This window comes from Brassica napus, chromosome C8 (assembly GCF_020379485.1).
Source record: "Brassica napus cultivar Da-Ae chromosome C8, Da-Ae, whole genome shotgun sequence".
Lineage (NCBI taxonomy): Eukaryota > Viridiplantae > Streptophyta > Magnoliopsida > Brassicales > Brassicaceae > Brassica > Brassica napus.
In genome coordinates this window covers 32,846,866-32,861,159 of record NC_063451.1, presented here as the reverse complement: position 1 = coordinate 32,861,159, position 14,294 = coordinate 32,846,866, and the positions used below count along the sequence as shown (strand labels likewise).

General features: G+C 37.6%; 3 protein-coding genes across 7 annotated transcripts; 1 reads left to right on the top strand and 2 right to left on the bottom strand.

The window, feature by feature from the left end:
* Positions 1 to 2,834: 2,834 nt before the first annotated feature.
* Positions 2,835 to 4,692, bottom strand: LOC106347454 (F-box/LRR-repeat protein At3g48880-like). Of its 2 annotated transcripts, XM_022687371.2 has the most exons (3): positions 4,568 to 4,692; positions 3,635 to 4,013; positions 2,835 to 3,568 (listed from the first exon to the last, which is right to left on the bottom strand). In XM_022687371.2, exons 2-3 carry the CDS (start codon positions 3,985 to 3,987, stop codon positions 3,004 to 3,006), a joined length of 918 nt encoding a protein of 305 aa, XP_022543092.2. In that variant the 5' UTR covers positions 3,988 to 4,013; positions 4,568 to 4,692; the 3' UTR covers positions 2,835 to 3,003. The 2 variants fall into 2 exon arrangements, with proteins under 2 accessions (XP_022543092.2, XP_013642437.2); XM_013786983.3 differs by having other exon boundaries at positions 3,635 to 4,620.
* Positions 4,693 to 4,911: 219 nt separating this feature from the next.
* Positions 4,912 to 9,375, top strand: LOC111203295 (chaperone protein ClpC2, chloroplastic). 2 transcript variants are annotated; one of them, XM_022696883.2, is made up of 10 exons: positions 4,912 to 5,067; positions 5,644 to 6,231; positions 6,309 to 6,424; positions 6,520 to 6,642; positions 6,745 to 6,930; positions 7,021 to 7,236; positions 7,326 to 7,543; positions 7,654 to 7,729; positions 7,819 to 7,908; positions 7,980 to 9,375. In XM_022696883.2, the coding sequence occupies exons 2-10, from the start codon at positions 5,661 to 5,663 to the stop codon at positions 9,180 to 9,182; spliced, it is 2,799 nt and encodes a 932-aa protein (XP_022552604.1). In that variant the 5' UTR covers positions 4,912 to 5,067; positions 5,644 to 5,660; the 3' UTR covers positions 9,183 to 9,375. The 2 variants fall into 2 exon arrangements, with proteins under 2 accessions (XP_022552604.1, XP_022552605.1); XM_022696884.2 differs by having other exon boundaries at positions 4,977 to 5,224.
* A 29-nt stretch (positions 9,376 to 9,404) lies between these two features.
* LOC106430804 (coiled-coil domain-containing protein SCD2) lies at positions 9,405 to 14,002 on the bottom strand. 3 transcript variants are annotated; one of them, XM_013871602.3, is made up of 17 exons: positions 13,366 to 14,002; positions 13,090 to 13,274; positions 12,784 to 12,859; positions 12,603 to 12,644; positions 12,457 to 12,519; positions 11,942 to 11,991; positions 11,815 to 11,842; positions 11,655 to 11,729; positions 11,457 to 11,567; positions 11,317 to 11,377; positions 11,048 to 11,164; positions 10,863 to 10,975; positions 10,700 to 10,769; positions 10,389 to 10,430; positions 10,061 to 10,101; positions 9,805 to 9,934; positions 9,405 to 9,712 (listed from the first exon to the last, which is right to left on the bottom strand). In XM_013871602.3, the coding sequence occupies exons 1-17, from the start codon at positions 13,759 to 13,761 to the stop codon at positions 9,579 to 9,581; spliced, it is 1,734 nt and encodes a 577-aa protein (XP_013727056.2). In that variant the 5' UTR covers positions 13,762 to 14,002; the 3' UTR covers positions 9,405 to 9,578. The 3 variants fall into 3 exon arrangements, with proteins under 3 accessions (XP_013727056.2, XP_013727057.2, XP_048622042.1); XM_013871603.3 differs by having other exon boundaries at positions 11,048 to 11,146; positions 13,366 to 13,946; XM_048766085.1 differs by having other exon boundaries at positions 10,863 to 11,164; positions 13,366 to 13,946.
* Between the last annotated feature and the right edge of the window lie 292 nt (positions 14,003 to 14,294).

Below are 14,294 nucleotides of genomic sequence, written 5' to 3'. Positions count from 1 at the left end.
TTCTATAAAATTTAAAACATGTGTCCAAATATAATTGGGCTTCTTTATAAATCTGTAGTACCACCAATAAAGAACCGGAAGTTGTAAGATTATAAAACTATACTTACTCCGCTTAGATTTTGTTTTTGTTCCACAAAAATAGATTTTTTATATTATTTAGATGTTTTTTATAATTTTAAAGAACATTAATTAAGAATATTTGAATTTATTAAATTTCATTGGTGAAAAGTTATTGGAAAGTGTATAATAAAGTAAAAAATAAATTAAATTATAAACATTTATTAAATTCTTAATAAGCGTGTATACTCTAAAAAATTTTACTTTCGGGAACATAGGTATTATGTACTATTATATATCTTCAGTATCAAATCTATTATTTTTAAGTCTACAATTTTAGGCTCTAGATGGTGATCAAAGAAATGAGTAGTAATAGTAAATTTCTTATCATTCCTTATAATTTACACCATTTACAAAGAATATTTGTTATTCTTTAATATTTCTTAAAATTTAAGGAATAATAAACTACAATTATTCCTTATCAAATTAGGAAAGAAATAGATTCTGACTTATTCTTGGGTTCACTGACCAACCAATAGGATTGTGTTATTTCATATTCGATATCTTTTATAAAAGGAAATAAAATATTGTCAAGTTATATTATGTTTAAAAAAAAAGTAGTAATTACAAAAAAAATATTTTTAACGTCGTCAAGAAAAAATTAAACCCTAAATCCTAATCCCTAAACCTTAAATCCTAAAACCTAAACCCTTAGGTAAACCCTAAACCTTTGGATAAATTCTGAACTCTAAATAAAAAACACTAAACACTAAAACACTCGAGGGTTTAGGGTTTAGGATTTAGGGTTTAGGATTTCAGTGTTCAGTGTTTTTGATTTAGAGTTTATGATTTATCCAAGAGTTTAGGGTTTAAGGTTTAACCAAAGATTTAGGGTTTAGGGATTAAGATTTAGGGTTTAATGTTTTGCTTACAAAAATTGTTTTTTCTGTAACTACTAGTTTTTTACCTTTTATTTTAAAAACATAATATAACTTGACAATATATTTTTTTTTTTCTAAAAGATATTGAATCTGAAATAATGAAATACCATTTCATAGATTTTCTTCTTGTTTTATTCTTTTTCATTCGTTTTTTTATTCTTTATATTCGTTTAATGGTTATCAGTTAAAGCCTTAGGGTATGAATGGTGACCAAAGAATGAAGGAGAATAATGCATTCTCTAATGTTCCTAAAAAAATCAACATTCACAAGGAATAATTTTTTTTTCTCATTTCCTCTTATTTTTTTTTTGTAGAAAAATAAAGAACAAAACTATTCCTTGTTAAATTTGAGAAAGAACAATCATTCCTTTACGTTCTTCCTATTTTATTCTTGTATGTTCATTTCCTATTCGTTCATTTTGTTTTCAGAATGGTCACCATCAACATTTATTCACCAGTAACTATTGATAAAAAAATCAAACAAAAACTATGCAGAGTTAAAAACTGTTAACTTACTTTCCTATTCATACTTAAGGCTGGTGGTAACTTGCTGATTTTAAGCAAGAGCTTTGAAGTTATAATCTTAGGTTCTTTTATTTACTACGTATTTTCTTTCACCATGTGCAATTAATAAAATATAATTTAAATTATATTTTAAAATAAAATTTATTAATATTTTAAATTTTATTATTTTTTTACTAATATTCCATATTGAATTGCAAATACAAAAATGACAGAATCTTTATTGATTAGGCTAAATTAATTGGATGGGGCTAAAAAAAATGAAAGAAGATACCAAAGAAATAAAATAACTATCTATATGTAATTTGTAATATAAATTATGATTTTATTAAAGATAAATAAGATAAAATAAATACTTCTATTATTTTAATTTATATTTAAGAATATATATATATATATATATTTGAAATTATAATTTAGATTGGTTAACATATAATTAAATCAACCTGTATAAAATTAAGAAAAAAAGTTTGCTAACCAAATTATATAATTATCAAAAAGTAAAACTAAATATTATTTCTAAAATTTGTAGATCTCATATGGAAACTAATGGTATTAGGATTAAAAAATATTTTTTTAATAAATTGCATAAAATTTCAAAATTTGTAAAATATTGTTATATTTATTTTATTATATTATTTAATGTTATATTTGAATAGTTGAACATGTTTACTTTAATGAGGATTTATTGGTTATTACTTTATTGTAAGAAGTTTACCAAAAAAATAAATCAACATTAAATATAATTGTACATGTCACAATTAGATATAAGTCATGTCATAATTGACGGTGTGTCATGTCATTTTCTAGTGAAAATGTTTGTAGAAATGACACATAATTTTTTTTTTTTGAAAAATCACAATCTTTAGGGGGTTGGAGGAGACCATATCTTCCTTTGTAGGGTTTGGTAATGTATTCTGTATTCACACAATCTTATAGCGTCTTTCACATATTCACTTCCATATATCAGATAAACTCTTAAGATTTGTAAGCGAACTGAAGAAAATTATAGAGTAGACTCTAAAGAGTTTAACTGCTCTATATTTATTAGTAGTCTTGGCTTGGAGACTTCTTTATACGTGTACATAATCTTCTCGAGTCTTGAAAACTTGCACACTTTCTTATCATTCTAGGGGGTGACAGCGTTGGGCCAGATCATCTTCTGCGTGTCTTTTTCATGAAGAAGGGGAAGGTGTTGCAGCCCGTGTCTGGGAGAGTTTGGGTGCAGATCATAGTGAAAGCAAGTTACTGAATGCATCACCTCTTGAATTCTCACAATCCTTATTATGACTCAGGAACAAACTCTTGATTGCCTTTTGAGCATAATTGAAATTATTTATTCTCAAGGTTGGTGATATATAGTATTGTCACAAAATACAAATTTTACTATTCTAGGGATTGCCTACATCTATATACACACAATAACAGAGAGTAAAAGATGAAGTAGCAAAGTTTCAGAGAGACAAATAGTATTAGAAAAACATCAAAGATGAAGAGAGCTGACTTCATCAACCTTCCAGTCATCTTCATCATACTTATACCATCTCACAATCCCTTCATCATTCTCAGTCCTCTGACACATGACACAAGTGTCATGCTCCATACAAGTCAAGAACCTCTTCAGCCTCGAAGCTTTCTCCAGTATCCTCTCATCCAGCTCTCTCACAATCACTTTCTTCCGCGGCTGCCACCCACTCAACTCCACAAGGTAAGAGTGCGATATGTTGAGCACCTCAAGATCCTTTAACCCGTCAAGAATTTTGATCAGTGCCTCCCTTTTTATAGCGGAGCATCTGAGGCTGAGCGTTTTGAGGTTAGGGAGGCAAGTGATGAGGGTGTCCGCAAAGAAGATCTCGAACGGACCCATGATCTTTAACTCCTTGAAGTTGCTGCAGTTGTTGGCGATCTCTGTGAAGAGGTAAGGCGGGTTAGCGATGCTAGGCATTGTTAGTGACTCGAGATCTTTCCAGATCCGTATGGCTTTGCAGATCCCAGTCTTCTTTATTCTGTTCCAAGCTGGTAAGACGAGTCGTCTCAACCCTGGACACCTGCAAAGACAACGGATACACTTTTTAGCATTTAGAAGAAGATTGAACTCAGTTACAAGGCATTACCGTTCAGCTGTGTAAGTAAGCTGATCATCACTCAAGAACAAGTTGAAATGGAAAACCAATGTCCTCGTGTTTCCTCCGCTAAGATTCATGGAGAGTTTGAGGATGCGAGTGAGGGACTCATCAGAGCGACGTTCGACGTAGACATAAGGCCCCAGTGGGATCTTGATGAAGCTAGATCTCATGTGTGACAAATCAAGAGTCTTCCAGAGGATGGGATCGCAACAAACCGTTCTCCATACACTACAAACACGAGCCAGCTCAAAGACGGTGAACTTGTGGAAAATCTTCACTAAGATGTCTGCGTCCAACTCTTCCCATTTCCTTAACCGACGACTCTCATACTCTTCTTCCATTTTTTTTTTTTCTTGATTATGATTCCCTAAGCAACAAGTAGAAGCAATCATTGTTAACAAGTAGAAACACTGCTTATCCTTCACAAGGATCCAATATTGTTAAATAGGACCAATCATTGATTGCTGCTATCAGAAACAAAGCAAACGAACGTTTTCACTGGAAAAGTTGAAAGATGTTTTTCCCTTAAAACCGGTAACATCTTTGTCAGAAACAGAGTATTAAGACCCTTTTATGAAAAGCTATTAGGAATTTGAAATCAAACAAATAGAACCAATGAACCTAAACAAAGCTTTATAGTTGTGTTTATCTCCAAAACCAAACAGGAGATTAAAGTAAAGAGACAAATTGTCCAGGAAAGTGAAGATGGGCCAGAGGAACACAAAACAATATGTGAAGAGAGAGAATTTGTAAACTCAGAGGAACTAGGATTGATCTGATCTCTCTCGACATTCCTTAAAAGTTTAGACGAACTTGACACAGATTTTGAATCAACATATCTCTCAATTCACAAAACGAAACAAGAAAAGGATTTAGATCAACAAACAAGAAACGCAAATGGGCACCGAGAAATTAAACAACCTTGTGGTAGAGCAAAAGATCGATGATGACGTCAGACGAGGACAACGTTACTAATCTCTCTCTCTCTCTAGCCAACGGAAGTAGATATGAAAAAAGACAATGATCAGTAGTGTTTAAAAAAAAAAAAAAAACAGTCACAGTGATCGGTTTAGGTTGGTTTATTTATGTCTTTTGGATTTTGATTTCTTTTCCGGACAAAACCGGTCTCTTATCCTTGAGACCGAGATTCTCATTATTGGGGGTGGACTTAGTAATTTAATCCGACGGTGGAAAACACTTAAGAGTAATCCAACGGTGAGTATTAGGTAGGTGAGAGATGATATGGACGGCGGCGATGCGTGTAGAAGACGAGAGCGTTAAAAAAAAATCACTTTTGTGTCGTCTTGGCTTTCCTATCTCTTTCCTTCCCCACACGGGCCGACCATTAAAAGAGAGTCTCTTTTCCTCTCTCTCGCTTTCTCGCACTTCTCCATCCAAAGGGCCAAAGGTGTAGTAGATAGGTAAAACTTAAAAACCCTTTCCTTTCCTTTCCTTTCCTCTCCTACTCTACTCACTCTCCCTTTCTCTGTCTTTCTTTTTCTTCAATTTTTGTTTTTGTTTTTTTTTTCCAACTGAAGAAAGCTTCCGTCTTTCTGCTGTATGAACTGAACTTTTAAGGTGGAGTTTTCATTTTGAGTTTTAGGAATCTGGCTACTCTTCATTTGCTTCTATGGATTTGAGAAAAAAAAAATGCTGACTTTGAGATTAGGGTTTGTGTGAATTCCTGTATCGATTTGTTCATAAAATGAATGCTCGGTAGTTGAAAGGGACTTTACTAGTTTCGTTTCATTGCCTCTATTTATTAAGCTTTGTGATATTATGTGCCTATGCTGTTTCTATCAACGAGGATGAGTAGCTTTTTAGCCTTTGACTTGCTGCTGATTTACTCAACAATTGCAAGATAACATATATTAACAACACTTGTTGGATTTTTCAAGTATAAGCACAAAGCTTTTTGATTGCCTTTGAGTTTATGATGTTTTCCTCGTGGTCTTAAGCCTATATAGAGCTAGAACTAATATGACTTATTAATGCAGCCTCCAACTCTTGCATCATGGCTAGGCTCTTGGCTAATTCTACATCCCGTTCTTTACTTGGTTCCGGAAGAGATTTTCAGTCAGAGGACTACAGAAAACCAAGAAGATGCGTGAAGATGATGATGTACACTTCTCAAACATCCGTTTTGAGTATCCAGAGCTTCTCCGGTTTAAGGGCTTCTTCCAATGCACTGGATCGTGTGGCAAGGCCTAGCCACGACTTTTTCGGTAAGGTTAACCTTCAAATCTCCTCCTCACGTAAAGGCAAAGCTAGCCGAGGTGTAACAAAAGCCATGTTTGAGCGGTTTACCGAGAAAGCAATCAAGGTCATCATGCTCTCTCAAGAGGAAGCTCGGAGGCTTGGCCATAACTTTGTTGGCACTGAGCAAATACTCTTGGGGCTGATTGGGGAAGGCACTGGAATCGCTGCAAAGGTTCTTAAATCCATGGGGATCAATCTTAAAGATTCTCGTGTGGAGGTGGAAAAGATCATTGGCAGAGGCAGTGGTTTTGTGGCTGTGGAGATCCCATTTACTCCTCGTGCAAAGCGTGTCCTGGAGCTCTCACTTGAGGAAGCTCGACAACTTGGTAAAGGATCCCATTTGCTTCATATAAGTTGTTCACTAATACTTTACCTTTCTTAACTAATGATCAAAGTCTTGTAGGGCATAACTACATTGGGTCAGAGCATCTTCTGCTTGGTCTTCTTCGCGAAGGGGAAGGTGTTGCAGCTCGTGTCCTGGAGAATTTGGGTGCAGATGCTAGCAACATCCGGACCCAGGTAAATGCATAAACTCTGCTGAATCATTTAATGTCTTTGGTAAACAATATCTTGAATACATTTTGAGTATATATATTTTTTTTGCTTTTTGTCAGGTTATACGTATGGTGGGAGAAAACAATGAAGTGACGGCAAGCGTGGGTGGAGGATCTAGCGGAAACAGCAAAATGCCAACACTAGAAGAGTATGGGACCAACTTAACCAAACTAGCAGAAGAGGTAACAAAAATAGCTTACTCCAATGTTCATCTTGAAGAAACTCTTAAGTGTAAATATTAATACTTGATTGAAGGCTTTGTTTTTCTCAACTCTCTGTTTCAGGGTAAACTGGATCCAGTTGTTGGAAGGCAGCCACAGATTGAACGAGTGGTCCAGATCTTGGCTCGAAGAACCAAGAACAACCCTTGTCTTATTGGAGAACCTGGAGTTGGTAAGACTGCAATAGCTGAAGGGCTCGCACAGAGGATTGCCAGTGGAGATGTTCCTGAAACAATTGAGGGGAAGACGGTAAATATTCTCCCATTGGATAATGAAAAGTGTGCACATGTTTATATGTTTTAAAGTATTTATTTACCTCTTACATTTTTGTTTGTCCAGGTTATAACACTCGATATGGGTCTTCTTGTGGCTGGAACCAAGTACCGTGGAGAATTTGAGGAAAGATTGAAGAAGCTTATGGAGGAGATCAGACAAAGTGATGACATAATCCTGTTTATTGATGAAGTGCACACGCTGATCGGTGCAGGAGCCGCTGAAGGTGCCATTGATGCTGCTAACATCTTAAAGCCTGCTCTTGCAAGAGGTGAATTGCAGGTAAGATTGATTTTCTCCTTCTTTCTATTGGTCAAAATGCAAATTAATAGAACCAGAAACTCAAGTTTTTGTTTTAACGGTTGTTGTAGTGTATTGGTGCAACAACATTGGATGAGTACAGGAAGCACATTGAGAAAGATCCTGCACTGGAGAGACGGTTCCAGCCTGTCAAAGTACCTGAACCAACTGTAGACGAAGCTATACAGATCTTGCACGGTCTGCGTGAGCGTTATGAGATCCACCACAAGCTCCGCTACACTGATGAAGCTTTGGTTGCTGCTGCGCAGTTGTCACATCAGTACATCAGGTACTCTTGTTTTCTCTATTCTCACTCTTCCACCAACACACAACATTTTGACAATGTCTTAGACAAATTGGAGCATTTTCTCAACCTACTTTCTTCTCTTGAATGAACAGTGATCGATTTCTTCCTGACAAAGCCATTGACTTGATTGATGAAGCTGGATCTCGGGTTAGGCTGCGTCACGCTCAGGTTTGTGTTCGGATGTTTCTTGCATTATCATAAACTTGTCCCTTATATTTATTAGAGCCGATTGAGAACGGAAATGTTTTTTTGTTTAGGTCCCTGAGGAAGCTAGAGAGCTTGAAAGGCAACTCAGACAGATCACTAAGGAGAAGAATGAAGCTGTGCGAGGCCAAGACTTTGAGAAGGTGAGTTTTTCTTAATGTTAGATAAAATCCAAGATTAGTGTTTGCAAGTCACTGAGTTCTTCTCACGACAGGCTGGTTCTCACCGTGACCGAGAAATAGAGCTTAGAGCCGAGATAGCTGCTGTTTTAGCCAAAGGCAAAGAAGTGAACAAAGCTGAGACTGAAGCAGGGGAAGAAGGAGGACCTACTGTCACTGAATCCGACATCCAACACATTGTCTCCACCTGGACAGGAATCCCAGTAGAGAAAGTCTCGTCTGATGAATCTAGCCGTCTTCTCAAGATGGAGCAGACACTTCACACAAGAGTCATTGGCCAAGACGAAGCCGTCAAAGCTATTAGCAGGGCCATCAGACGTGCACGTGTTGGACTCAAGAACCCGAACCGCCCCATAGCAAGTTTCATCTTCTCTGGTCCAACCGGTGTGGGAAAATCAGAGCTTGCAAAAGCCTTGGCTGCTTACTACTTCGGTTCAGAGGAAGCAATGATCCGTCTCGACATGAGTGAGTTCATGGAGCGACACACGGTTTCGAAACTCATTGGTTCGCCTCCTGGTTACGTAGGATACACGGAAGGAGGCCAGCTAACTGAAGCTGTTCGACGCAGGCCCTACACGCTTGTCCTCTTCGACGAAATCGAGAAAGCCCATCCCGATGTTTTCAACATGATGCTTCAGATCCTAGAAGACGGGAGACTAACTGACAGCAAAGGAAGAACCGTTGATTTCAAGAACACGCTTCTGATCATGACATCGAACGTAGGAAGCAGCGTGATTGAAAAGGGTGGTAGAAGAATCGGGTTTGATCTCGACTACGACGAGAAAGACAGCAGCTACAACAGAATCAAGAGCCTTGTGACTGAGGAACTGAAACAGTATTTCAGACCAGAGTTCTTGAACAGGTTGGATGAGATGATTGTTTTCAGACAGTTGACGAAGCTGGAAGTGAAGGAGATTGCTGATATAATGCTTAAAGAAGTGGTGGTGAGGCTTAAGGACAAGGAGATTGAGCTTCAAGTGACTGAGAGGTTTAAGGAGAGAGTGGTGGATGAAGGGTTCGATCCGAGTTACGGTGCGAGGCCGCTTAGAAGAGCGATTATGAGGCTTTTGGAAGACAGCATGGCGGAGAAGATGCTTTCAAGGGAGATTAAGGATGGAGACTCTGTGATTGTTGATGTTGATGCTGAAGGAAGTGTGGTTGTGTTGAATGGTAAGAACGGAAGTGGTGACGGTTTTGTTGCTGAAGAAGCCATGGAGGATCCAATTCCTGTGTTGTAGAAGGGAAGAGGAGAGTTATAGAGATTTTATTTTTCTTCTTAATCTCTTTGAAGTGTTGTTGAACTGTCTCATTTGATTTTGTTTTTGCATTTTTAAATTGTTTCTGGATATTGATTGCTCGGGAACCATGGTGAGCTTCCCTCAACACAAAAAAAAAGAAGAGAATAATATGGTCAGAGCTGAATCGAGTTTAGTTGCAGTGTTATTTTCTTTAACCAAAGCTTGTAAAACTTGAGTTGCGAATTTAAGAGTACCAAAGCTTACACAATCCAAGTGTGAAAAAAGAGAGCACAGATTCTTCGTGAAACTTGCATGAAAAGAAATAAATATACAAACCGAAAATTTCATATACCGTAGTGAGGAAGCAACAAATTACAGGAGAGGAAAAAGCTTGAACTATGGATCAGCATCGAGATCGTGATTCGAAGGAGAAGAGGTGGGAGATGGAAGCTGATCAATTTCTCTTCGAGAAGCTTCCCATAACTGTTGTTCTATTCCCAGTTTCCTTAGCTCTATCAATCCTCTTTCCACTGAAGGAAGACAGAAAAAACGAAACATTTTAGCTTTCATCATTGTGAATCGAAAAGCTTTTCAAGCGATAGTCAGTAGGTGTGATTTTTACCATCCAAGGAATCGTGAGAAGTAGTTGATTTCCCGTTGCTACGGCTGATCCATAGCTGGACACGTTCTTCTGCGATGTCTTCTTCCACACCCAGTAACTTGGCTCTGCCCCAGAAGTACATCAGCCATGCCTGCATTATGTAATTGTAGCAATCAAGACTATTTTTTGACTGAAACCCGTGTATGTTCCATTGCTCTATATGTCTTTCTAAGCAACTGAAATCAGGATACACGTGTATTTGATGATGAGAAAGTACCTGCTTAAAGGCAACATCTTCTTGTTCCGCTTCACCCAATTCTGCAATTAAAATAAGATGGGAATATTGTAAAAAAAAATTAACGATATGGCTGATGACATTGACATGTGACTATTATTGGTCCGAAGAGGGCATATATAATTATTGGTCCTATCATTAAACCGGCCTAGTGTCTCCAAGTTCGTTTTTCTCAACCACTTTCTCTACTAAATCGACAACTCCATGCACTATCAACATCCACTGGTTGAGGCTTCGACGCCCAAAGAACCTCTACGTAAGGGTGGATCACAAAGAGAAGAACAAAAGAACCTGAAAGTTTTTTCCTTACCATATGCATCTACAAATCTGGATTCTCCATGACCTTTGTGATCTGTAAGACATAGGAAAAAACAAATAATCACATTTGCTTTTAGCTATGCAGGATGCCAAAGATATATACCATCGTCTGGATGTGACCAGAGACATGCCATTACTGAATAATAATAATAATAACTTTTGAGCAGAAACCGGTGCAGCTTCATTATAAGAGCTTATGGGGTGTTTCTTTAGAAGACAATGCTCATAGACATTTTAAGAATAGAGGCGGAGAAAAAGTGTAGCATATATTTTGGTGTTAAAAGCTCGTAATTCCATACATACCAGAAACAGTTTGACGTATCAAACTTGGTTTTCTCTGCTGGGCAAATGCAAGAACGATAGCATCCTCAACCTGAATATTTAAACAGAAAAGAAGATTTTTAAAACGTTGTCTTTAGAGATCTATAGTTAAAGTTAAAGGTAACTTAGAATCAAGAGCGGACACCTTTAATGATGCTAGCTCTCTCAAACCCATCTCAACTGAAAGCATACTTTCAATATTTCCTTCTCCAGTTAGATCACTCAAATCTCTAGCAGCTCTATTCCGATCATTCCCACCTGCTTCATTGCGAACAAAACAATAAGCAAGGTATACGTTACAGTTTAAACTAAAGCAGAATTTAGACGAGCCTTTATCCCAAGATAAATCCTTGGCCTTCTGTGCTGCAGAGGTGACAAGCTCAAATGGAAGAGGAGCCAACGCCGACCAATGCTCATGCCTGGATAGTGCTATATCCGCAAAAATGTCTACAAAAGGTTAGAATTGGAAGAAAGCACATATCAGATGTACTACATGTATAATTACCACACCATATATATGTGAAAAATGTATTAACAGATTATTATTTTAGTTTAGATTGAACTCTTTTGTTTTTAAATGGATAAGCTTAGCTACCTACCGTATTGCACAGCCAAACCCCAATATCGGGCAAGCCAACATCTCTTCAGGACTACTTCTTCCTATATGAGTCAATAATTGATAAATTCAGAAACTTATAAATGATTGATAGAATAGGAGACCTAGGCTTTCTCGACAAACCATTTCGTCCTGTGTTAAAATCATCCTTTGAGTCATTGTGCGAAGAGATTTCGCTTCAGACTCTGCTTCTTGAAGCCGTTCTGCAGCGGTAGTAGCCTCGTCTTTCAAGCTCTGAACATAGCAGAGACGAATAAGACAAGGTTTCATCAGGCAAATAAAAATGTTGCAACAAATGAAACCAATACTCCAGTGTATTACCTCAAGTTCTGACCGTAGAGAAACAAGTACATCATCCTTCCCATTGTTTTTCTGTTTAGCAGCATTTAGAGTAGCCTGTAACAGGAACCATTTTCCTCCACAGCTTAGATAATATTTAATTTTTACATAAATAAGCTACGTTATTTATGTTCACACTAACCTCTCTTTGACGCAATGCTGCTTCCTTCCTATAGAAAGACACAATTAACATCAGCGATCATAAGTACCACCCATGATTCTGGAAAAGAGAAACACAGAGAGAAGCAAAAGAAAGCACAAGCTTTTACCTGCTTAACAGTTTTGCCTCCAGAGACACTCCTTCACCAAGAGAGGCAACCTTTTAGGGGAAAAGGATAAAACAAATGAAACCTTGCACAACTGCCAATACTAAAGCACATGCGATTTGAAGTAAATAAATATGCAAATCACTGAAACTGCAAGTGCTAACATATGAGAATAGATCGGTCCATTTGTAAATGATTTATCAAAATATAATCTGCATCACCACCTATATTTTCACAAAGCCTGCTTATACTAGATATAAGTCAGAGTAAGTTCATAACATTTGTATACACTCAACATCTCCATCTAGATATTAGGCAACTATTTACGTCCTCCCCTAAAAATATAGATAGCGCAACAAGGCAGGAGGTTGTATCAACAAGATAACAATTGCTGACTTGAGTCTAATAAATATTGTCAATAAAGGGATGCAAACGAGTGGCGAATCTTTTCCCTTCGGGGTTTTAAGAAGGAAAATGAGTAAAAAGAATGAACTCATCAAGACAACTGGTTCCAAAACCTGTTTCTCAAGCTCCTTAGCCCTAGCTTCTGCTTCCGCCTTTTTTTCCTCTGCACGGCGAAGCTGTAATCAAGAGCGAACGTTATGCACAACGGAGGTGAACAGCTTTATTAATTAAAAATAAGTTTCAATGTCAGACATCAAACCTTCTCCAGTACAATCTCATTCTCCTCTTGTAGCATATCCAGCTGCAGTTAAAAATTAATTAGCCTCAAGTCAAGACATCTTCCGACTCGCGCACAAATTTTGATTTTGACTATAATTTTCAATATGCAAACACAGAAAATTGACCAGATACCAAAAAGGCTAAAAGAAACAATCACATACTTCATCACGAAGAGCTGAAGCTTCCCGCTGATCACCCTTTTCTTTTGAATTTACTGATGGTAGATCAGCAAAAAACCTATGAACATTAAAAATCTGGACATTAGACGAAAGGGGGGAATCACTATATCTTTGAGCAAGGAGGCCATTGACTTCCCATTTCTTATAAACCTCTATATCAAGCTTGGACTAACCACATTTCTAAAACCATCTCCAACCCAATTCTATATTTTTCCTCTAGGAATACTGAAAATTGGGGTGAGTTTCAGTCCAATGGACTAAGAAGTTGAAAAATGAAAAAGCAACAACCTTTTATCTCTGTTCCTAGTTGGAGGATCAAGTGGAGGAATAGCACTCGGAGCTTTCAGCGACACCCTGCTTGGGGGCATTGGATTAGGAGTCGGAGTCGGAGTCGTGGATCTAGTCGATATCGACGGCCTTCCGGCTGAAGCAGAACGAACCGAAGGCACTTGCTCAACGAAGTTCCTACCTAACTAATCAATCCATAAAAAAAAAGAAACAAATCAAAGCTCATAACATATTCAAAATCAAAGCTAATTTTAGAAACAGGGATACGGGATTCACCGCAGGCGACGGCGATCTGTTGCGGAGAGCGAAGGAAACAGCCGGCGGTTTACTATCTCCGTTGCTGTTATTGCTCCCAGTGGAGGATAGAGAAGAAGGTGCGTGACGAGCGGGTTTCAGAGAAGCAGGTGCGAATCTGAGGCTTAGATCTTCATCCTCGTCTTCCTCATCTTCGTCTCCGTTGTCTTTGTTCTGCAAGGCCATCACCTTAGCCAATCTCTGAGCCGCCGCTTTGGCAGCAACGTTTTGAGACCGCTTGGCGGTGGAGAAACCTCCCACGCCTCCCAGTTGTTTCCGGTGAGCAGGAGACATCGTCGGCGACGACGATTCGGTACTGTTCGATGTATCGCTCCACTGGCGACCATACACTGGGCTACCCGCCCTCCTCCGATCCATAAGTAACGTTCCTCAAGTTACCAGTAATCCACTGATTAAATCAGAGAGAAAAATCGAATTTCTCGGGAAAAAGCTAGATTTTCTCGAGAAAAATCAAAAGAAGAAAACCGTTCGGTGAGATTTGGAGAAAAGTGTTGGAATAATTGAGACCCCCAAACGACATCGTTTGAAGCGGAGAAGACCCATTTGCGAGCATCGCGGGAGAACCAAGTGACCTGAACACCTTGGCTCTGGGACCCAGCAGTCAAGTGTTGGTGGATTTTTCCCTTTACATAATTTAATATTCATTATTTAATTTGAATTCAAAGGCAAGTTTGAAATGATATTGATCTAATATGGTTCATGATTTTTAATTGAATATGTCAACTTAATCCGCGTGGATGATATTCTATTTGTGGATGATATTTTAGCGGAAAAATATAGATCATTTTGAAAATAATAAATCATATTTTTATGATATAATTATTTTTTTACAAAAATCTATAAAATTTAAATGTATTTTAGATAGAAAAGTCAACATGATGATAGAAATC